Source organism: Oncorhynchus mykiss, chromosome 1 (assembly GCF_057628025.1).
Source record: "Oncorhynchus mykiss isolate SJ-2025 chromosome 1, ASM5762802v1, whole genome shotgun sequence".
NCBI lineage: Eukaryota > Metazoa > Chordata > Actinopteri > Salmoniformes > Salmonidae > Oncorhynchus > Oncorhynchus mykiss.
In genome coordinates this window covers 35697333-35722531 of record NC_143022.1, presented here as the reverse complement: position 1 = coordinate 35722531, position 25199 = coordinate 35697333, and the positions used below count along the sequence as shown (strand labels likewise).

The 25199-nt window shown below is 45.1% G+C and overlaps 1 protein-coding gene across 2 annotated transcripts in view; it reads left to right on the top strand.

The window, feature by feature from the left end:
* Positions 1-7005: 7005 nt before the first annotated feature.
* The window catches only part of iqsec3b (IQ motif and Sec7 domain ArfGEF 3b), a 47032-nt gene continuing 28838 nt past the window's right edge, over positions 7006-25199 (top strand). For both annotated transcript variants that reach the window (XM_036976378.2, XM_036976369.2), the window contains exons 1-5: positions 7006-7934; positions 20168-20233; positions 22554-22683; positions 23375-23719; positions 23840-24588. In XM_036976378.2, the coding sequence (XP_036832273.2) occupies positions 7402-7934; positions 20168-20233; positions 22554-22683; positions 23375-23719; positions 23840-24588 (1823 nt within the window). In that variant the 5' untranslated portion in view covers positions 7006-7401. The remainder of the gene's footprint in view (positions 7935-20167; positions 20234-22553; positions 22684-23374; positions 23720-23839; positions 24589-25199) is intronic.

Genomic DNA, 25199 nt, shown 5'->3' with positions numbered 1-25199 from the left:
CAGGAAAAGGTTTTTAGATTCCAAAAATAGAATGTGGTACTGTATTCTGTGGGATGGTAATGATTTACAATAAATTACTGGGAGCCAGTAAATTACTGTAGATTTACAGAACAAATATAAACAAAATATGGTATGTACTGTATTCTGTGGGGTACAGCATTCTCACTCATGGATGTAACAAATATATTTAACAAATAAACAGTATATTGTCACTAGAGGTCGACCAATGATTTTTCAACACCGATACAGATACCGATAATTGGAGGATCAAAAAAAGCCGATACCGATTAATCTGCCAATTTTTTAAATGTATTTCTAATAATGTCAGTTACAACAATACTGAATGAACACTTATATTAACTTAATATAATACATCAATAAAATCAATTTAGCCTCAAATAAATAATGAAACCTGTTCAATTTGGTTTAAATAATGCAAAAACAAAGTGTTGGAGAAGAAAGTACAAGTGCAATATGTGCCATGTAAGAAAGCTAACGTTTAAGTTCCTTGCTCAGAACATGAGAACATATGAAAGCTGGTGGTTCCTTTTAACATGATTCGGCAATATTCCCAGGTAAGAAGATTTAGGTTGTAGTTATTATAGGAATTATATAACTATTTCTCTCCATACGATTTGTATTTCATATACCTTTGACTATTGGATGTTCTTATAGGCGCTTTAGTATTGCCAGTGTAACAGTATAGCTTCCATCCCTCTCCTCGCCGCTACCTGGGTTCGAACCAGGAACACATTGACAACAGCCACCCTCGATGTCATGGCTGATTTCCTCCTCTTCCTCTGAAGATGTGTATCAAGGATTGGACCAATACGCAGCGTGGTAGGTGTCCATGTTTTTAATAGGGAAAAAACTGAACACACTTTACAAAATAACAAACGTGGCAAAACCGAAATCAAATCAAATTTATTCATATAGCCCTTCGTACATCAGCTGATATCTCAAAGTGCTGTACAGAAACCCAGCCTAAAACCCCAAACAGCAAGCAATGCAGGTGTAGAAGCACGGTGGCTAGGAAAAACTCCCTAGAAAGGCCAAAACCTAGGAATAAACCTAGAGAGGAACCAGGCTATGTGGGTGGCCAGTCCTCTTCTGGCTGTGCCGGGTGGAGATTATAACAGAACATGGCCAAGATGTTCAAATGTTCATAAATGACCAGCATGGTCGAATAATAATAAGGCAGAACAGTTGAAACTGGAGCAGCAGCACGGTCAGGTGGACTGGGGACAGCAAGGAGTCATCATGTCAGGTAGTCCTTGGGCATGGTCCTAGGGCTCAGGTCCTCCGAGAAATGGTCGAACAATAATAAGGCAGAACAATTGAAACTGGAGCAGTCCTATCTGGTGCAGAGAACACAAAGACAGGAAACAATCACCCACAAAATACCCAAAGAACATGGCTGCCTAAATATGGTTCCCAATTAGAGACAACGATAAACACCTGCCTCTGATTGAGAACCAATCTAGGCAACCATAGACTTACATAAACACCTAGAATGAACACAACCCCATAAATCTACAAAAACCCCTAGACAGTACAAACACCCTAGATGAGACAAAAACCATACATCACCCATGTCACACCCTGGCCTAACCAAAATAATAAAGAAAACAAAGATAACTAAGGCCAGGGTATGACAGTATCCCCCCCAAAGGTGCGGACTCCCGGCTACACACCTAAACCCCTAGGGGAGGGTCTGGGTGGGCGTCTTTCCACGGTGGCGGCTCTGGCGCGGGACGTGGACCCCACTCCACCATAGTCTTAGTCCGCTTTTGTGGCATCCTAGGAACGGCAACCCTCGCCGCCGACCTAGAATTGGCAACCCTACTAAATGGCCCCACTGGACTGAGGGGCAGCTCCGGACTGAGGGGCAGCTCAGGACTGAAGGGCAGCTCAGGACTGAAGGGCAGCTCCGGACTGAAGGGCAGCTCCGGACTGAAGGGCAGCTCCGGACTGGCTGACGACTCTGGCAGATCCTGGCTGACTGGCGGCTCTGGCAGATCCTGGCTGACTGGCGGCTCTGGCAGATCCTGGCTGACTGGCGGCTCTGGCAGATCCTGGCTGACTGGCGGATCCTGGCTGACTGGCGGTTCTGGCGGATCCTGGCTGACTGGCGGCTCTGGCGGCTCTGGAGGATCCTGGCTGACCGGCGGATCTGGAGGATCCTGGCTGACCGGCGGCTCTGGAGGATCCTGGCTGACCGGCGGCTCTGGAGGATCCTGGCTGACCGGCGGCTCTGGAGGATCCTGGCAGACCGGCGGCTCTGGCGGCTCCTTGCAGACCGGCGGCTCCTTGCAGACCGGCGGCTCCTTGCATACTGGCGGCTCTGGCGGCTCCTTGCAGACTGGCGGCTCTGGCGCCTCCTTGCAGACTGGCGGCTCCTTGCAGACTGGCGGCTCCTTGCAGACTGGCGGCTATGGTGGCTCTAGCATCTCTGGACAGGCGGGAGACTCTAGCAGCTCTGGACAGACGGTAAACTCTAGCGACTCTGGACAGGCGGGAGACTCTAGTGGCTCTGGACAGGCGGGAGACTCTAGTGGCTCTGGAGAGGAGGAAGGCTCTAGCAGCGCTGGACAGGTGAGGCGCACTGTAAGCCTGGTGCGTGGTGCCGACGCTGGTGGTACTGGGCCAAGGACACGCACTTCAGGGCGAGTGCGGGGAGGAGGAACAGGGAGTACTGGGCTCTGGACATGCACAGGAAGCCTGGTGCGGGGGGCTGCCACCGGAGGGCTGGTGCGTGTAGGTCGCACTGAATAAACCAGACTGTGCAGGCGCACTGGAGCTCTTGAGCACCGAGCCTGCCCAACCTTACCTGGTTGAATGCTCCTGGTCGCCCTGCCAGTGCGGCGAGGTGGAATAGCCCGCACTGGGCTGTGCAGGCGAACCGGGGACACCATGCGTAAGGCTGGTGCCATGTACGCCGGCCCAAGGAGACGCACTGGAGACCAGATGCGTAGAGCCGGCTTCATGGCACCTGGCTCGATGCCCACTCTAGCCCGGCCGCTACGAGGAGCTGGTATGTACCGCACCGGGCTATGCACCCGCACTGGGAACACCGTGCGCTCCACAGCATAACACGGTGACTGCCTGGTCTCTCTCGCTCTCCGGTAAGCACAGGAAGTTGGCGCAGGTCTCCTACCTGGCTTCACCATACTTCCTGTGTACCCCCCCAATAATATTTTGGGGGCTGACTCTCGGGCTTCTATCCGCCGTGCTGCCTCCTCATAACAGCGCCTCTCCGCCTTCGCTGCCTCCAGCTCTTCTTTGGGGCGGCGATATTCTCCTGGCTGTGCCCAGGGTCCTTTCCCGTCTAGGATCCCCTTCCTAAGTCCAGAAGTCCTGATTGCGCTGCTCCTCCTGCCGCTGCCTGTTACCACGCTGCTTGGTCCTGTACTGGTGGGGGATTCTGTCATGGCTGATTTCCTCCTCTTCTTCTGAAGAGGTGTAGCAAGGATCGGACCAATACGCAGCGTGGTAGGTGTCCATGTTTTTAATAGGGAAAAAACTGAACACACTTTACAAAATACAAAATAACAAACGTGGCAAAACCGAAACAGTCCTATATGGTGCAGAGAACACAAAGACAGGAAACAATCACCCACAAAATACCCAAAGAACATGGCTGCCTAAACACCTAGAATGAACACAACCCCATAAATCTACAAAAACCCCTAGATAGTACAAACACCCTAGATGAGACAAAAACCATACATCACCCATGTCACACCCTGGCCTAACCAAAATAATAAAGAAAACAAAGATAACTAAGGCCAGGGCGTGACACTCGAAGCAGCGTTACCCATGCAGAGCAAGGGAAACAACTACTCCAAATCTCAGAGCGAGTGACGTTTGAAACGCTATTAGCGCGCACCCCGCTAATTAGCTAGCCATTTCACATCGGTTAAACAAGCCTAATCTCGGGAGTTGATAGGCTTGAAGTCATAAACAGCTGGCAAAACGCACGAAAGTGCTGTTTGAATGAATGCTTACGAGCCTCCTGGTGCCTACCATCGCTCAGTCAGACTGCTCTATCAAATCATAGACTTAATTATAACATAATAACACACATAAATACGAGCCTTAGGTCATTAATATGGTCGAATCCGGAAACTATAATTTCGAAAACAAAACGTTTATTCTTTCAGTGAAATACGGGACCGTTCCGTATTTCATCTAATGGATGGCATCCATAAGTCTAAATATTGCTGTTACATTGCACAACCGTCAATGTTATGTCATAATTATGTAAAATTCTGGCAAATTAGTTTGCAATTAGCCAGTTGGCCCAAACTGTTGCATGTACCCTGACTCTGCGTGCAATGAACGCAAGAGAAGTGACACAATTTCACCTGGTTAATATTGCCTGCTAACCTTTCTTTTACCTAAATATGTAGGTTTAAAAATATATACTTCTGTGTATTGATTTTAAGAAAGGCATTGATGTTTATGGTTAGGTACACGTTGGAGCAACAACAGTCCTTTTTCGCGAAAGCGCACCGCATCGATTATATTCAATGCAGGACACGCTAGATAAACTAGTAATGTCATCAACCATGTGTAGTTATAACTAGTGATTATGATTGATTGCTTTTTATAAGATAAGTTTAATGCTAGCTAGCAACTTACTTGGCTTCTTACTGCATTTGCGTAACAGCCAGGCTCCTCGTGAGGCAGGTGGTTAGAGCGCTGGACTAGTTAACCGTAAGGTTGCAAGGTGGAGTCCCTGAGCTGACAAGGTAAAAATCTGTTGTTCTGCCCCTGAACAAGACAGTTAACCCACCGTTCCGAAGCCGTCATTGAAAATAAGAATGTGTTCTTTACTGACTAGCCTCGTTAAATACAGTTGTAAAAATAAATAAATAAATAAAATAAAAATGGGCAATATCGGCATCCAAAAATACCGATTACCGAATGTTATGAAAACTTGAAATCGGCCCTAATCAGCCATTGATCGGCCATAACTGACAGAGGAGATTTACGATGTCTTTGGGTGATAAAACCTAAAGTGCATTCCAGAGAACATGGGTTAATGTTTCTGCTATATACCGTACCAGGGAGAGATGGTTCTAGTTTGGAGTCTTAACCTTGTGACACATTCTATGTATCTGTTGTTCGTCATGTAGGTTGAAAGGGGTGTATCTTGGCTATAAAATACCTTTGTACTTTGTCTTGACACTCTCAACGGATCATTAGAAATGGTGAATCGTTGACAAGTCATTGCTATTGCAAAGCTCTTATTATAAAATATTTAGTTTAAGTATGACTCTGACTTGTGTGATAAGTTTATCTCTCCTCATTTGATAGTAAAGAAATGAACCACCACACTCTCCTTGTGTTTGTCTCAACCCCCTCCACGTATCATCCATCTTCCCCGTGTGCTTATACCTGTGTTTTCTGTCTGTCTGGGCCAGTTCATTTTGTTCATTCAAACCTACCAGCATTTCCCTTGCTCCTGTCTTTGCTATAGTCCCTGTTTTCTAGTTTCGCAGTTTAGACCATTCCTGCCTGCCCTGACCCTGCCTGCCGTCCTGTACCTTTGCCTCTTCTCTGGATTACCGACCTCTGCTTGATCTGACCCTGAGCCCGCCTGCTGTTCCGGTGCTTTACATCCTCTCTGGATTAATGACCACTGCCTGCCTTGTTTAAAGAATAAACTTTAGTTTTTCAACACTGTCTGCACCTGGGTCATACCTGAAACATGATAGTATATAGTGGTTGAGTGTTTAGCCATGTCCTTTTGATTTGTTTTGTCCTGTGGTCACTGCCAGTTTAGTAGCCTTTGTTAAGGCCTCTACAAATGCAATTGATATAAAATACAAAATACTAATTGGTATGCTGTAATACATAATTACTTATTCACTGTTAGCAATTGCTGTATTTTTATTACAATACAATTTAGCAGAATGCCATTGAGTTCCTATAAAGCGTTGCTCTTTACAGTACTGTACTGTAATATAGAATTACAGTAGCTAACTGTTCAAGGTTTGCTGTAAATTTACAGCAATTTGTTAGTGTACTACATTGGTGCCAGAAATGGGATGTGTGTGGGTTGATAGTGACTGGGTCACAGCTAATTATTGCAGGGCAGATTGGCAAGGGAATGGGCACGTGGGTAAGTGTGTGTTATATCACAGAGAAGTGCTCCTTTCATCTTTCATCTTGTCTGCTGCTGCACCATGGAAACTATCAGGGATACAGGATTTTATTTCGCTCTCGCAACTCCCCATCACACACATACCTGAAATATTATTATCATGAGCAAACGGATAGGAGACAGGCCAAACACACACATACATGACTGTAATCAAGCAGCCGCATGGCAACAGCGCAGTCAGTAGGGGGTAACCATGGCAACAGTCAGTTCTTGGCTACCATAGCAACAACATAGCACTGGATTACAAACACCAGCTTGATTTCATTCAACTTTGTCCAGGTGACCTATTTGAACCATTAGGCCTTCCAATGATGACCTAGAGACAGACACAACTACAAACAACCACATACAGATCTTTCGCTCTCTCGCTCTCTCTCAATTCAATTCAATTCAATTCAAAGGGCTTTATTGGCATGGGAGAAATATGTTTACATTGCCAAATCAAGTGAAATAGATAATAAACAAAAGTGAAATAAACAATGAAGAATGAATAGTAAACATTACACGTACAAGTTTCACAGGAATAGACACATTTGAAATGTCATATTAAGGCTATGTACAGTGTTATAATGATGTGCAAATAGTTAAAGTACAAAAGGGAAAATAATTAAACATAAATATGGGTTCTCTCTCTGTGTGTATGTGTGTGTGTGTGTGTGTGTGTGTGGAGGGGGGGTGCGTGAGTGCTTGCGTGTGTGAAGGGCTATAGTGCACAGACAGAGCATGTGTTGCATAATTCTGAAATACAGTAAATAACTCATAGATACAGAGAGGCGTGTTAAACACGAGTGTGTGCGCGTGCGCATTCATGTGTGATGACGCCACACTCCCCCGCCCAACTCGCTTTGCGTCGCATCTGGATCTGAAAACTGTCATCAGCAGCAGCAATCAGCAGCACAGCCGTATCAGTGGCCGCAAGGGAGAAGAGGAGAATCTCATCACGGGAAGACGGGAAGGTGTACCTCTACATCTGATCATCATATCTCTTTTTTTCCTGTCTCTCTCTTGCTTTTTTCCGTTTGAACGGAATATTATCTTCTCTTACACCTGATCATCTCTCACAGAAACAGAATAGGTTTAAAAACAGAAGAGAAGAGTAACGTTACAACGAAGGGAGGGACTAATGGAGGCATAAAAAGCAAAGGAGAAGAGAGGAGAAATTTACCTCTCCCCTAGACTACACTCGATAATCTCAATATCGCTCTCCTTTGCGCTATCTCTCTCTGGTCATGGCGTTGCAGGGGACCAGCCTGCTAGAGAACCCGGTCCAGGCAATTCTGTACCTTAGAGAACTGACCACAATAGTTCAGAACCAGCAGAGCCTCATCCAGACACAGCGCCTGCGTATTGATGAACTGGACCGGCGCGTGGACGAGCTGCTCGGGGAGAACAGGAATCTGCGCGAGGCAAGAGTACAACATCATTATCATCATCACCCGGACTCCAACAGGAACCTTCATCATCCTCAGCACCAACATCCAGACACACAACCTCATGACACCGGGTCTCTGCCTGCCCAGCCTCCGCCTGAGATCCACCCGGACCAAGAAAAGCCGCCTCCACAACCCGCTAATCCGGAGGACATGCAGTTGGTACCGGCCCAGCCGCAGTCAACGAGCCCTCCGCCAAGCGAGGCCGGCCCGGGCAAGGGGGAGGACGGCAGGACCAGCCCGGGCTGCCGCACACTGAATCCCCTGGTTCCCCTAGCTCCCCTCACTCCTACCACTCTCTGCCGCTCGGTGGGTCTTGCCAATCAATCAGAGTGAGTCCATTTACTATCTTTTATCAACGCGAATGTGATAACGTGTGTGTGTACTGTAAAAAACAAAGCAAAAACGAGTTGTTTCAACTAACTACTATTAAGTAACTGGTTCCACAGACTTTTGTTTTGTTTACGTAAAACTTCAATTAAACACTGAGTCTCAAATAGCCACCTGTCCCTTTTAATAGCCAGGCAATATTACACATTACAGCAAATAAACACCCTTTCAAATAAACGCGGGGTCTAAATGAATGATTTAGGAGGTTACCATGAATTGTTTTAGGTTTAATGTTTGACTTGTTACATAAAACATTTCAGTAATGACTCGAAAAAATGATGGCAATCATCCGTTTTTATTGTCAGCAAGAAACTGCTAGCCATCTGCTAACAGCTGAAAACTGCTTATTTTTTATATTTTTCTTTACATTATGGCAGATTACACCTGTTGGTGTATTGCCGCCACCTACTATACAGGGTATTGAAACAAAAAAAGATTACATTTGGGGAAAAAGGGGGGGACCCGAAATACTGTATTACAAAAATAAATCAAACAACCATCCCACTCCTTCAGTCACCTCTCTACATAGGCTCAGGTGCCTGGGAGGACGGAGCATTCATCAACATAATTCCTTGTAATCCCTCTGCAGAAAAATCTCTTAGTCCCAAAAAACGCTCAGCCGCACTCACAATGATACCTATTTTCTTTGATTTCCTCTCTGTTTGCGCTGTGCAGTTGATAACCAAAGTAATAAACGCTACAATGTCCACCTTCTTAATATGGAACATGTCAGGATTCCTCTGTTGACAAGGAACATCATCTTGTGTCTCAACTCCTACTACCATTACTTCTTCAACTTCACTCCTTTCTTCCACGTTTCTCAACGTCTATGGAAAGGAGACATTCTGGACAGCCCTTATTCTTGTCACTTCCTTCTGCTTAGAACTCCTAGCTAACTGGCAAGCACAAGAACAATCAACAACTTGTTGAGTACAGACCCCCAGAAATCGGCCGATCGCCTTCTAGTGGCGAAAGTAAAAACAGCAAAAAATGCATAGTCAAAGAGGAGAATAATTATTCTGTCTAATAGGCGCCTGTTTTGTTCAGTGATTTAACCTTTTTGGGATAGGGTGCAGCATTTTCACTTTTGGATGAATAGCGTGCCCAGAGTGAACTGCCTCCTACTCTGTTCCAGATGCTAATATATGCATATTATTATTCGTTTTGGATAGAATACACTCTGAAGTTTCTAAAACTGCTTGAATGATGTCTGTGAGTATAACATAACTCATATGGCAGGCATAAACCTGAGAAAAATCCAACCAGGAAGTGGGAAATCTGAAGTTTGTAGTTTTTCAAAGCTTGGTCTGCCGAGTACACAGTGTCTATGGAGTCAAGTTGCACTTCCTATGGCTTCCACTAGATGTCAACCGTCTTTAGAAACATGTTTCAGGCTTCTGCTATAAAGGAGGGGGGAATCGGAGCTGAATGAGTCATGGGTCTGGCAGAGTGTCTCAGGCTAGTGACGTGTGCTCCCGACAGAGTTAGCTCTCGTTCCAGTGTTTTTCTTCAGACAATGAAATTCTCCGGTTGGAACCTTATTGATGATTTATGTTAAAAACATCCTAAAGATTGATTCCATACATCGTTTGACATGTTTCTACAACCTGTAACGGAACTTTTCGAGTTTTTGTTTGGACAAAGTGCTCGCGCCTCATGAAGATGGATTACTGGGCTGAACACGCTAATAACAAGTGGCTATTTGGACATAAATGATGGACTTTATAGAACAAATCAGTCATTTATTGTCGAACTGGGATTCCTGGGAGTGCCTTCTGATGAAGATCATCAAAGGTAAGTGAATATTTATAGTGTTATTTCTAACTTCTGTTGACTCCAACATGGCAGATATTTCTTTGGCTGGATTGGGCTCTGAGCGCCGTTCTGAGATTATGCTTTTTCCGTAAAGTTTTTAAGAAATCTGACAGAGTGGTTGCATTAAGGAGAAGTCTATCTTTAATTCTGTGAATAACACTTGTATCTTTTATCAATGTTTATTATGAGTATTTCTGCAAAATCACCAGATGTTTTGGAATCAAAACATTACTGCACGAACTGAGATTGTTGGATATAAATATGCACTTTATCGAACAAAACATACATGTATTGTGTAACATGATGTCCTATGTGTGTCATCTGATGAAGATCATCAAAGGTTAGTGATTCATTTTATCTATATTTCTGCTTTTTGTGACTCCTATCTTTGGCTGGAAAAATGGCTGTGTGTATTTTTGACTTGGTGGTGACCTAACATAATCATATGTTGTATTTTCACTGTAAAGCATTTTTGAAATCGGACAGGATGGGTAGATTAACAAGAAGTTTCTTTCATTTGCTGTATTGGACTTGTTAATGTGTGAGAGTTACATATTTCCCAAAAATATTTTTGAATTTCGCTCTCTGCCTTTTCAGCGGAATGTTGTCGAGGGGTTCCGCTAGCGGAACGCCTGCCCTAGAAAAGTTCATAAAATAAACGGCACGGTATTAATTGAAGTTTTAAAATAAATGAGTTAGTCCAAATATAGCTCAAACTTGAAATTTTTTCATATTTATTCAACTTGAAATTATTATTTGGCCATCTTACCTATAAAAAAAAGCCGTGGAACTAGTTACAACAGGGGAGAACGACCGACCCCTCAGATTGAAGCCAAGGCAGTTGAAGGCCGACCGCGGTTCTGCAGGAATTTCCATGGCTTCAATGAGAGTGGGCATTGTTTCTCCCCTGATTTGAACCTCTTGTTTCATGGCATTCTGAGCCCTGCTACTCCACCGTGTCTGTTTCAATTTTCAGTTAATCTGACTATTCTCTCATCATTGATTTGATTTACTTATTTCAGCAATTGTAGGTTTTAATGTATAGTTGTCTAATGTTTGTGGTGCATATTTAATGTTTCTCCTTAATCACTATGATAAATGCAATCGTGTTTCTCTTTTAACAGAGTTGAGATATACTTTGAAATACAAAGTGTAGCAATACGGGTGAAATCAGTTATTGACACAGACATGGTGGCTTAGCAGGAAGACTGGAATACTGTAACCCAAGAGGTTGTGAGTTCAAGTCCAAGGTGAAGAAATGTTGAGTATATTTGTAAGTACGGTGTCCAGTAGAGGTCAGTGTTTGAAAGTAGCTTGGAATTGAAGAAAGCACTGGAACCATGGTGAAAATCTGTGGGATCTCATATTTTGGAACACATGGTTTGAAAAAGCATGTGATCAAACGAAGCTTCGGACATCATTGATGATTTACTTGTGATACACGCATCGGCACACTGCTTCAGAGCTAGCTGCTTAGCGATTTGTGACATATGGAGCTCTGGTATCAAACGTAACATCACTATTAATTACTGTATAAATGAACATGCACAATGTAATCGTGTGTCAAATATGTAAATTGAAAACATTGTATGTTAAAAGCACTCTGTGTGTGTAAATAGTTCCACAGCCTTTAAGGTAAGTAATGATTTCCAAATAATGATTTCTAGTTGAATGAACATATGAGACAATTTGAGCAACCACATCATTTTAAGTTGACTGAATTTTTGCCTACAGTATGTCAAATCCAATAATAACATTTGTGTCACATGCTTTGTAAACAACATGTGTAGACTTACAGTGAAATGCTTACTTCTGGGCCCTTCCCAACAATGCAGAGAGAGAAAAAAGACAAATAATCTAAAAAATAATAACACGATGTAACGGTCGTTGGAATAACTGGACCAAGGCGCAGCGTCCGTAGAGTTCCACGTTTATTTAAATGAAACTCACAGAAAACAATAAAGCGCAAAACGAAATGTGAACCTATGCAGTGCTCACAAGCAATAATACATAAACAAGGTCCCACAAAAACCCAGTGGGAAAAGGCTGCCTAAATATGATCCCCAATCAGAGACAACGATAGAAAGCTGCCTCTGATTGGCAACCATACCAGGCCAACATAACAAAAAAACTAGAGTACCCACCCTAGTCACACCCTGACCTAACCAAAATAGGGAATAAAAAGGCTCTCTAAATTCAGGGCCTGACACACGAGGAATAAATACATAATGATTAATGATAACTTGGCTATTAAGTGCCTTCAGAAACTATTCACACCCCTTCACTTTTTCCACATTTTGTTGTGTTACAAAGTGTGATTCAAATCGACTGAACCAGGTTTTCTTCTAGGATTTTGCCAGTGCTTAGATCTATTCTGTTAATTTTTATCATAAAAAAACTCCATAGTCCTTGCCGAAGATAAGCATACCCATAACATGATATGAAAAGTTGGATATGTGTTGTTGGATTTGCCCCAATCATAACGGTTTAGGACCTAAAGTTAATTTCTTTGCCAATTTTTTACAGTTTTACTTTAGTGCCATGTGAACAGGATGCATGTTTTGGAATATTTTTTTATTCCGTACAAGCTTTCTTCTTTTCACTCTGTCATTAGTATTGTGGAGTAACTACAATGTTGTTAATCCATCCTCAGTTTTGTCCTACCACAGCCGTTAAACCCCTTTTTAAAGTCATCATGGGCCTCATGGTGAAATCCCTGAGCGGTTTCCTTCCTCTCCGTCAACTGAGTTAGGAAAGACGCCTGTATCTTTGTAGTGACTGGGTGAATTGATACACCATCCAAAGTGTAATTAATAACTTCACCATGCTCAAAGAGATATTCAATGTTTGCTTTTTTTTTTTTACCCATCTACCAATAGTTGCTCTTCTTTGCGAGGCATTGGAAAACCTCCCTGGTCTTTTTAGTTGAATGTTAAACACTATTATTGCACACAGAGTGAGGCCATGCAACATATTATGTGACTTGTTAAGGAAAACTTTACTTCAAAACTTATTTAAGCTTGCCATAACAAAGGGGTTGAACACTATTGACTCAAGACATTTCAGCTTTACATTTTTTTTTATTTGTAAAAATGTCAAAAACATAATTCCACTGACATTATGGGGTATTGTGTGTAGGCCAGTGACACAACATCTCAATGTAATCCATTTTAAATTCAGTCTGTAACACAACAAAATGTGGAAGAAGTCAAAGGGTGTGAATACTTTTATAGGCAATGTATTATCCAACCACTGGACGCAGATGTCAATTCAACATCTATTCCACATTGGTTCAATGTAATTTTCTTGAAATGACGTGGAAACAACGTTGATTCAAACAGTGTGTGCCTAGTCGGCAGGACCTTGTTCAGCCACCACTTCGAGAAACATAGGACATAACAGTTCTTCAAGTCCCATTGGTAGGATAGTCTCGAACGGTGCTCGTCCAGTTTGTTCTCTAGTTATTATACGTTCGCCAATAGAACGGAGGGTAGAGGCAGTTTATTTACTCGCTGTCGTAGTCTCATCAGGGAGACCACTCTTTTTTTCTCTTTTGCACCGTCTCTTCCTCTTTCGAGTCACAGGGATTTGTGCCTGGTCTGGAATGAGCAGTACATCTACAGCTGCTGACTCGTTGAAGTAGAAATCTTCATCCAAATTGAGGTTCGTGATTGCTGTTCTGACGTCCAGAAGCTGTTTTTGGTCAAACGTTTAGTTTTTTTTTGCAACACTTGGACCAAAGAGTTGAGTAAACTAAAAAAAAGGCAGTGGAATCAGTTACTTAATAATAATTAGTTGAAAACACCAGATTATGTTTTACAGTGCGTGTGTGTGTGCCAACTTCAATTTCAACTCGAGTAGACCCATAGGGTACCAGGTTGTAAGATGTAGGCCTGCCTGCTTTCCTGATGATTTTGGCTGGTACAATGGTAGGATCATCATGAGTGTGACGTGGATAATTTAAAGTAGCGGATTATTTGCATAGAGAGACCAAAACATAGGAGATTATATAACACACAGCTGTGTGTGTGTGTGTCTGTTTGGGTCTGTGTATGTGTTTGTTTGGAGGGATATTGCTCAAATGCATGCTACACCCTTGGCAAAGAAACACTGCTTTAAAACCTGGTTGAGGGGTGAGGTTTAAATGTCAGACTGTTGTTGGATAGAATACAACTCTACTGTTGTAGCTGTGTAGGTTACTGTTACAGCTGTTGTAGACCTACTGTAGTTGGTTTAGCTGCAGCTCAGCTCTAATGTTATAGCTTTAGTGGCCATGTCCATGGTTCTGAATCCATTTGAATTAAACCCTGTGTGTGTGTGTGTGTGTGTGTGTGTGTGTGTGTGTGTGTGTGTGTGTGTGTGTGTGTGTGTGTGTGTGTGTGTGTGTGTGTGTGTGTGATCTGATTAGGAGTGAAATCCCAACAGGACTGCTGATTATGCTCTCTGGGACTCCTCTCCCACTGAGGACAAGAACAGAGTAGAAGAGATAAAGAGGGAAGAGAGGAGGGGAGATTGATGATGTTTAACTGTGAGGAAGAACCAGGGTTCCATGAGGCTGTTGGACCTGTGGACTGTTACTGATATTTAGACTTTGGAAGCATTGAGGAATTGGCACACGGGATATACAGGAACTACAGTAGAAAATATCCTATTAGGTTAAGTCAAACATTTTTATTCTTGCAATACATAAACCATAGAAAATAAAGGCTTTAAAATGTTTCCACTACATTCATTATTTCTGGAAGTTTTTTGCACAAAGGCTTTTTTGTGATTGTTCATTATCCAGCATCAACTTATTTTTGTTCTATCAACATTTGCTATACCGTGAATATTCAAGAACAAGAATATTAGCTTTTAAGTCTTAATTTGAGGTTAAGATTGGGTTAAAATCGGGGGTAGTTTTAAAATACATTTTACAACCGTTTCCCCCCGATGATGACAACCATGTCTAGGGGTTAGTGTTCAGAGCTCTCTCCTACTCCTTCTCTCATTTTCTCTCCCTTCAACCGCTACGTCTCTCCATATGATTGACAATGCTCTCACATTACCCAGTGCACAAACTGCAAATGTGGGGGGATGACGTGGAAGAGGCACACTATATAACATACAGTACACACTAAAATAGTGTGTGTGTGTGTGTGTGTGAGTACGTGGGTCTGCTTATTTCTCCCCCCGCCTCCTTCCAGCTGGTCCACATGTATCTGGCTCGCTTAGCCCTTAGAGCAAACTGTAATCAGTTACTCTCAGGACAGAGAGAGAAATAGAGATGAGAGAGGGAAAGAGAGAGAGTAACTGTCCGCTCCTGGATAATTTATAACATGTTAGAGTGTCTAGGCTAGGGCTAGGGGAGAGAGAGACTGAGTGAGAGAGCAGAGAGAAGGAGAGAGAGAAGAGGGAGATGTGTAGTGTTAAAATATTAACCTGCTCTCTGTGTTAGAGATGTTACAGCATTTGTGTGTGTTGTACAGACAGAGAGGTGACCTTGCTATGGCCAACACAGACAGAAAGAGAACTCCACTGTTACCTGAGATAAAGCTCTGGGTTGGTCCTATGAGTGTTTTTAACCAGCTGGGTTTGAATTCTTCCTGTAACGGAGTTCCTACCTTGACGTTGTTTTGACAATATTTGGCATGACAACAAACATGATTTGCCACTGGTCTTATAAAAGCTAGAATGACTTTGTATGCGGATGATTCCACACTCTACATGTCAGTACCCAAAGCTCACTGAAATTCTAAATAAGGAGTTATATTCAGTATCACAAAAATCATCTGTACTAGTTGTTCAGGCTCTGGTCTTGTCCCATCTTGATTACTGTAATATGGTCAAGTGCAGCAAAGAAAGACCTAGCAAAGCTGCAGCTGGCTCAAAACAGAGCAGCACACATTGTCCTTAACTGCACCTTGTTGGTGATTTTTCGTTGTATGTATTGGTGCTTTGTATGTTATGGTGTGCGATGGGTTTTGTACCCACTTTCTTTATTTTATATATGTTGGTTTTCAGAGTTTGTGAGCATTTATTAAAATACTCTGTTTATACCAAGTTCCTTCTCCTGCGCCTGACTTCCCTGCCACCAGCACACACCCCATTACAGAATCACTGACCCTTCTATGGAGTCAGCAGGAGAAGGTAAGGCCATAGAGGTAGAGGAGCGCGACCAGGAGCATGCAGTAATACTTTACCATCTTGGTGCCGCCATGGACCGCATTGTCCAGACAATGGACCTCTGGGAGAGACAGGGAGTTCTTCCAGCGCCTCCACCAGCACAACCGGGGTCTCCCCTGAGCGCCCCTTTCCCGCCTGAACCCAGTGGGATCCGTCTCTCCTTGCCACAGGAGTACAACGGGAGTGCTGCCAACTGCCAGGGTTTCCTCCTTCAATTAAACCTCTATCTGGCCACGGTCCATCCAGCTCCATCGGACCGTGAGAGGGTGTCCGCCCTCATCTCGAGCCTCACCGGGAAAGCCCTGGAGTGGGCCAACACCGTATGGAGAGAAGGAGATGCGGCGTTGGACCAGTTTGAGGAGTTCACCCGCCGTTTCCGGGCAGTCTTTGACCACCCACCCGAGGGTAGAGCGGTGGGTGAGCACCTCTACCATCTGAGGCAGGAGACAAGGAGCACCCATGTTTTCGCCCTGGAGTTTAGGACCCTGGCTGCCGGCACGGGTTGGAACAACAGGGCCCTGATCGATCATTACCGCTGCAGTCTACGCGAGGACGTCCATCGGGAGCTGGCCTGCAGAGACACCACCCTCTCGTTTGACCAGCTGGTGGACCTTTCCATCCGGCTGGATAACCTGCTGGCTACTCGCAGACGTTCAGATCAGGGTCTGGTGGTTCCATCCTCCCGCACCCAGTCTCCAATCCCCACCAACCGGCAGGGAGACCGGAGGGGGTTCCCGCTCGTGCACTATCTGTTGTGCCTGGTGGGTTCCTCTGGGAATCGAGGCAGCAGGCAGGGCGCCCTGGCGTCACCCCAGGTGAGCTGGCACCATCCTCACCCAGAGTCCTCTGTTGCACATATGTTTATGTCTGTCACTTTTCCTGAGTTTTTCCCGCATTCCCAGCATAAGGCGCTCGTCGATTCAGGCGCGGCTGGGAATTTCATTGATAAAGCTTTAGTCCATAGTTTTGGGGATCCCCATTTTTCCCGTTGATGTGCCTTTCCCCATTCATGCCTTAGATAGTCGACCATTAGGGTCAGGGTTGATTAGGGAGGTCACCGCTCCTTTGGGCATGGTGACGCAGGGGGGTCACACGGAAATAATTAGTATTTTCCTTACTGACTATCCTGCGTTTCCCGTGGTGCTGGGCCTACCCTGGTTAGCTTGTCACAACCCTGCTGTTTCTTGGCCACAGAGGGCAATCACGGAGTGGTTGCGAGAGTGCTCAGGTAGGTGTTTAGGGGTTTCCGGGTTGTGCTACTACGGTGGAAAGTCCAGACCAGGTCTCCACCGTGCGCATTCCCCCTGAATATGCCGATTTGGCTGTCGCCTTCTCTAAAAAGGCGACTCAATTACCACCTCATCGACGGGGCGATTGTGCGATAGATCTCCTGGTAGACGCTGCACTTCCCAGGAGTCACGTGTATCCCCTCTCACAGGAAGAGACGGAGGCTATGGAAACATATGTCTCTGAATCCCTGCGTCAGGGGTACATTCGATCCTACACTTCACCAGTCTCCTCAAGTTTTTTTTTTGTGAAGAAGAAGGATGGAGGTCTGCGTCCGTGTATTGACTACCGGGGTCTAAATCAGATCACGGTGAGGTATAGTTACCCGCTACCACTCATAGCCACAGCGATTGAGTCCATGCACGGGGCGCGCTTCTTCACCAAACTAGATCTCAGGAGCGCTTACAACCTGGTGCGTATCAGAGAGGGAGACAAGTGGAAGACGGCTTTCAGTACTACCTTTGGGCACTATGAGTACCTCGTCATGCTGTACGGGTTGATGAATGCGCCATCAGTCTTCCAAGCTTTTGTAGAGGGACCTGCACGGGCAGGGTGTAGTGGTGTATATTGATGACATTCTGATATACTCCGCTACACGCGCCAAACAGGTATTCCTGGTGCGCAGAGTGCTTGGTTACCTGTTGGAGCATGACCTGTACGTCAAGTCCGAGAATTGCCTGTTCTTCCAACAGTCCGTCTCCTTTCTAGGGTATCGCATTTCCACATCAGGGGTGGAGATGGAGTGTGACTGCATTGCAGCCGTGCGTAATTGTCCGACTCCTACCACGGTAAAGGAGGTGCAGCAAATCATAGGGTTTGCCAACTACTACCGGAGGTTTATCCAGGGTTTTGGTCAGGTAGTTGCTCCCATTACTTCACTGCTGAAGGGGGGTCCAGTGCACTTGCAGTGGACAGCTGAGGCGGACAGTCACCTGAGGGCTTTGTTTACCTCGGCTCCCATGCTGGCCCATCCGGATCCCTCTTTGGCGTCCATAGTGGAGGTGGACGCATCTGAGGCTGGGCTGGCGGAGCGAAACTATGACGTGGGGGACAAGGAGTTGTTAGCTGTCGTCAAGGCCTTGAAGGCGTGGCGACATTGGCTTGAGGGGGCTAAACACCCTTTTCTCATCTGGACTGACCACCGCAATCTGTAGCACATCCGGGCGGCGAGGAGACTGAACCCTCGCCAGGCAAGGTGGGCCATGTTTTCACACGCGTTTTGTGTTTACCCTTTCTTACAGACCAGGCTCCCAGAACTTTAAGGCAGTCGCATTGTCCCGGCTGTATGACACAGAGGAGCGGCCCATGGATCCCACTTCCCACCTCTTGTTTGGGAGCTGGACGCGGACATTGAGCGGGCGTCACGTGCAGAGCCCGCTCCCCCCCAGTGTCCAGCTTCACAGGGTAACACCACTATCCTGGTCGTAGTGGATCATTTTTCTAAGTCCTGTCGTCTCCTCCCTTTGACCGGTCTCCCTATGGCCTTACAAACTGCGGAGGCCCTGTTTACTCACGTCTTCCGGCACTACAGGGTGCCTGAGGATATAGTGTCTGATTGGGGTCCCAGTTCACGTCGAGGGTCTGGAGGGCGTTCACTGTCCTGGCTTCCACTGAAGTCGGCCTCTCTCCTTGTTCGAGCGGTGTTCGGCGGTCGTTCGAGCGGTGTTCGGCGGTCGACGTCACCGATCTTCTAGCCATCACTGATCCATTTTCCATTGGTTTTGTCTTGTCATATATCACACCTGGTTCCAATCCCATCAATTACATGTTGTGTATTTAACCCTCATGTCCTTGTCGGTGATTGTTCGTTGCATGTATTGGTGCTTTGTATGTTTTGGTGTGCGACGAGTTTTGTACCCACTTTCTTTATTTTATTATTATTTTTTGTTTTTTTCCCCCCTCTGTTCCATGAACTGCGGAGCCACACACACAAACAAGCACACACACAGACACACTCTAACACGTCATGACAACGCCTCTTCCCCCAGATCCTCAAAAAGTTATACAGCTGCACCAGCGAGAGCATCTTGACTGGCTGCATCACCACTTAGTATGGCAATTGGTTGGCCTCCGACCAATTGGTTGCCTAAACTCTCTTGTACGGACTCTTTGCACAGACACTGGGCTTTACCCTAACATTCACACATACTTACACCGACACCCCAACACACACACACTACATATGCACACACACCCTAACCTTAACCCTTAACCTAATCAAAACCCTTACCTTAACCCTTAGCCTAAACTTAAGCCCAAATCCCTAACCCTAAGCCTAAAACTAAACCTAACCTTAACTCCTAACTCTAAACCTAATCGTAACCCCTAACCCTAACCTTAATTGTAACTCTAATTGTAACCCTAAACATAAAAATATCATTAAGTCTGCATTGTTGGAAAAGGACCCTTAAGTAAGCATTTCACTGTTGTTCTACACCTGTCGTCTACGAAGCATGTGATACTTAAAAATAAAAAATATAATTTTTAGTTGTATTGTTTGTACTGTATATCGTATAATTGTTTATTGTGTGTCTGTCCTGGTCTATCAGTGTATCAGTGTTTTGTACTTGTCACTGCACATGTGTGCATATGAATGTGTGTGTGTTTGTGTGTGAAAGAGGGAGCGAGAGAGATAAAGAGAGAGAGAGAGTAGCCATCTGAGTAACCATCTGTACTTAAATCTTACTAAAACAACAGATATGTCTGATGTCTGAATTATTTTGATGTAGTTAATAAGGTTTGTGTGTGTTGAGAGTTTGGTTCTGATTAAACTCTGCTCTAATACCATAAGAGTAAAATAACTCTTTCCAACTCTTTGCCCCCTCTTGTCCCACCCACCTCTCCCCTTCTCACCACACTCCTATCTCCTCTGCCCCCTCTCCTCTCCTCCCCCTCTCTTCCTCTACAGGAGTCAGACAATACTACATCAGTTCTGCTGTCCTGCCCCAGAGGCTGCTCCCACTGGCTCCTCCAGGTAAGGTTGAAATCTGAACTCTGAAATCACTCCATCGCGATCTCTTTTTCTCTGCCTCTTCCTCTGTGACTTTCTCAGTTTATTAGCTGTTCTTCTTTTTTTTTTTCTGCCCACCTTTCTCTCTCTCTCTCTCTTTCTTTCTTTCTCATTTCATCTTCCCTCTCTCCAGTCTATCCTGCAGTGCCATTACTGATTCTCTCAGAGGGGCTATCTAATAGCTCTGTGATTGTGCCCCTGTGGAGCTAGCTCCCTTTAGTTTGTCTGTATGTGTCTGTGTGTGCCGCTCAAGCCATGTCCACACACTACACAAATGCCATCAGACTCCTTCTCTGTCTGTGTGTGGTTGCGTAGTAGTGACTGATTCAACCTCTCTAGCCCCGAAGAGGTTGGAGAGAGCAGAGCAATGTTGTCATTACATTTTATGTATATGAACTGGGAGTAGAGAAGTCAAGTTTAATGCAGGGAGATCGTTCAAGATTGACGTCGAAACTGGACGTTTATCCATGTCCTGAGGAGGTTGGGAAATGTCTTCAAAACCAGCCACTAAGGGTAACAGTGATCGCTATTACCATCAAGTAGACTTGGGTTTTGATAGGGTGTTGATGAGTGCCTAACCTTAATGTTTTAACCCTATCCCAAACCTTAACCATTACCTTAACCATTCGGAACGAGTGCATAAACTTAACTTCGAAATTTGATGTTTGGATAAATGGAACAATACAGTGCAGCAGGAGGAACGACACAGAGCAGCAGGAGGAACGATACAGAGCAGCAGGAGGAACAATACAGAGCAGCAGGAGGAACGATACAGAGCAGCAGGAGGAACGATATAGAGAAGCAGGAGGAACGATACAGAGCAGCAGGAGGAACAATATAGAGAAGCAGGAGGAACGATACAGAGCAAGAGGAACGATACAAAGCAGCAGGAGGAACGATATCGAGCAGCAGGAGGAACGATATAGAGAAGCAGGAGGAACGATATAGAGAAGCAGGAGGAGCGATGTAGAGAAGCAGGAGGAACTATACAGAGCAGTAGGAAGAACGATACAGAGCAGCAGGAGGAACGATGCAGAGCAGCAGGAGGAACATCAAAATTTGACGTTTGGGGAATGTGTATTAACTTTTATTTATGCAGTGAGACTGTGAGAGCTTGTTGGCTTTATGCTCTGACTGAATGTGAGCTGATAGTTATGGTCTCGGCTAGTCTCAGGAAGAAATTACGAGCCCTCATTGTCCGAGACTGAGTCAAGGCCGAGTAAAAATATACCCGACACCGAGACAAGACCGAGACACTGAATATGTGGTCTCAAGACCGGACTCGAGACAGCCTACTACAATACTGTTGCATATTATCTATCTAAAATAAGATTGGGGTCATCGCTCCATCGTATTTTAGATAGAATTGTGCGTGTCTGTTTGTGTATGTGCAGGTGTGTTTGTGTGTCCTCTGGCTGTAGGTCTCTGTGCGGCTCTTGAGTGATGTGAGATGACAGATGTTAATTTCTCTTTCACTGTGACAGAGGAGGAGGCGGAAAAACCAGTGTGTGTGTGTGTGTGTGAAGCAGGAGTACTATTAAATAGCCATTACTGTCCATATCTACTTGTCTGTTAAAGCCTTAAATACATTTGAATGTACTTTGTTGTATTCTGATGCAGTGCTGAGGCATGATGGTGTTTTTAATAGAGTCTTAATAAAAATGCAGCCTCCAGCATGCGCCAAACACACACACACACACACACACACACACACACACACACACACACACACACACACACACACACACACACACAGTGTGTCAGGCTGTGTTAGCTGAATAGCAGAACCAGAGAAGAACATTATTGATGTAGTCATTATTTAAGCATGAGCAGTCTTTGCTTTTATACAGTAGCTGCGGTGTTAGAGCTGGCTTATATAACAACTGAAAGACTAAGAAAGATAAGTAAAGGACACACACATACACACACATACATACATACTGTACATACGTTCAAAAGTTTGGGGTCACTTAGAAATGTCCTTGTTTTTGAAAGAAAAGCAATTTTTTTGGTCCATTAAAATAACATCAAATTGATCAGAAATACAGTGTAGACATTGTTCATGTTGTAAATGACTGTTTTTTTTATGGAATATCTACATAGGCGTACAGAGGCCCATTATCAGCAACCATCACTCCTCAAATCAAATTGTATTTGTCACATACACATGGTTAGCAGATGTTAATGCGAGTGTAGCGAAATGCAGTGACCCCAAACTTTTGAACGGTAGTGTACATACACACGTTTTCCCAGGGGTTGAAGGTGAGTGTTGTTGTTTCCATAGTGATGGGCAGCTGCTGAGTCTGGAGGGCGGGAATTCCTCCAGCGGACAGGAAAGAGAGGGGTCGGGGGGTGTGGCTCGGAGAGAAGGACCCAGCGACTATGAACTTGCCCTGGAGAACAAGACCAAACAGGTGTGTGTGCAGCGGGATACAGGCGGGCAGAAACGGACCATGCTGCTGCCTGTTTGTGTTTCTTTCTCTCTATCTCTCCCCCTTCTCTGCATCTCCTTCCCACTCCCCCTCTCTCTGAGTCTCAGAGGAAGTAAAAGGGGATTGCTTGCTGAATAGAGATGTTGGATCTTAATTTGTGCCAGTTTGCTACAGCTGGAAAATACTCCTGTATCCACAGAAAATGTGAAGTATTATGTGGATTGTAATTATTGCGCCTTTTTTAGGGGTGGATCCATTTTTCGTACGGGAAAATCTAGTCTGAAAATTTTAAGTGGAAATGGCAAACTTAAAAAGCCTTTTAAAACCTTTTAAATCTCCTGTTGTCCTGCAACAGGGTGATCAAATTAAGATCCTACATCTGTATGTGAAACAGAAGAATGTCTTAATAAAATAGCTTTATTTTTGACTTCTGTTTCCCTGAAACACAGTGATGTAGTGATTGGTGTCTGTGATGAAGAGGGATTGGAGTCTGTTGTACTGTTTTAGGAGAGGAGAGCTTGTCCTGCTATCGTTTTATTTTGGAGAAATATCCAGTTTAACAAATGGAGGCTTGTAGCATTGCTCTGTGACTACAATATCCCTCCCCCCAAAACCTTACTAACAATATTTTTCTCTGTTCTTCTCTTTCCTCTCTCTCCCTCTCTGTTTGTAGATAGAGGAGTTGGAACAGAGGTACGGTGGCCACCTGGTGTCGCGGCGCGCTGCGTGTTGTATTCAGATGGCGTTCCGTCAGTACCAGCTCAGTAAGAACTTCCAGAAGATCTGTAACTCTCTGTCAGAGAGCAAGTTGCCACGCCGCATCTCCCTGCGCCGGCCCAACCCCAGCCGGAACCAAAAATCCACCCAGCGACACAGCTTCCTGTTAGAGACCGGGAGACCCCCCCTGCGCCCCAAAACACCCCCACCACCCCCTTCACGCTCCACCTCCCTGCCCCCCTCCCCCGCCACGGGCCCCGGGCCCTCGCTCACACAGCTGGAGGACTGCTTCTCAGAGCAGGTGGGCTTTATATGTAGCATTTTAGCCTAGCGTAGTCTAGCATCAGTAAACAGTAAGCCTAGCGTAGCATCATAAAACTTACAGGTGTTCCAATGACTCGTATTATGATTCTTATTCCAGGTACGCTCACTGGCCCATTCGATAGACGAGGCCCTGCGTGGGTGGAGCCTGTCAGAGGGGGTTGAGGGGGGGACAGGGGGGCTGCTGATGGACCCCGGGGCATTTCGGATGGCTGCACAGAGTGCCTGCATGCCTCGCAGTGCCAGCTCCCTGCTCATGGCCTTCAGAGACGTCACCGTTCACATCGACACCAACAACTACACTGTCTCCACGACTACCACCTCCACAACCACTGCTACCCACGGCAACACAGGGGCAGGAGCGGGAGGGAGCATGCAAGTCTCAGTGGATGGGGGAGAGAGGGGAGGAGGGGTGAGGACTCAATCAACAACCTCCCAGCTAAGGGGTGAGGCGGAGTTTCCTGCCCCCCCTCCCAGTGAGTTGTTGGAGGGAGGAGGGTCGAGAAGGGGGTCAACTGTGACAGGGCAGGGGGGAGAGATGGGGAGGCAGAGTGGCTCAGAGAGACTCAGTTCCACCTCCACCTCTGCCTCAGCCCAGTCTAACCAGTATACCACTCAGTCCTCCTATTCCCAGTACCCCCAGTACTCCACATACCCCAAGGCTCATCACCCCCAGTCCCAGCCAGGGTCCCAGTCAACCAGGGACCCCACCTCTGAGGCTCTCCAGGCCCTGGTCCTCTCTCTGCCTAGAGACCGCTGCCAGGACCCTACCTCCTGCCGATCCCCCACACTCTCCACTGATACGCATCGCAAACGACTCTATCGCATTGGACTGAACCTCTTCAACGTGTGAGTGCACACACACACACACACACACACATATGCACGCAAATACAAATACGCAAATACTTTATATACCTAATACCAGGGTTGTGCTCAATTACGAATTTTGGAATTGACTCCCATTCAACTCATGATTTGAAATTTTAATTGAATTGGCCACAACCCACAGGATGTAGAATTTGAATTTGAGTGACAGGAAGTAGAATTTAATTCAGTACAATTCAAAGAAATTCCTTTCAGTCATAGAACATGAGAGTTTCATTTAATCTGAAAGGTCAAACTTCCAGATTCCAAAGAATATGTAATTCTCTGGAACCAATGTACTCTTGTTCATGTACTCTTTAACCTTAGTGCTTAGAATAGCCAATTATATTTCAACCAACAATTTCATTTGTTTGGCTTGTTTTATTAAGGGTCAACTTGATGGTCAAACTAATGCATTCTGGGAAAAGTACTATTTCCCCCATATTAAAACAAATGTAAGGGATTAATGAAATATGATAACCTATCATATTTGCATACAGGGTTCCCATGGGCACACAATGGTTGAATCAACGTTGTTTCCACGTCATTGAATGAAATTACGTTGAACCAACGTGGAGTAGACGTTGAATTGA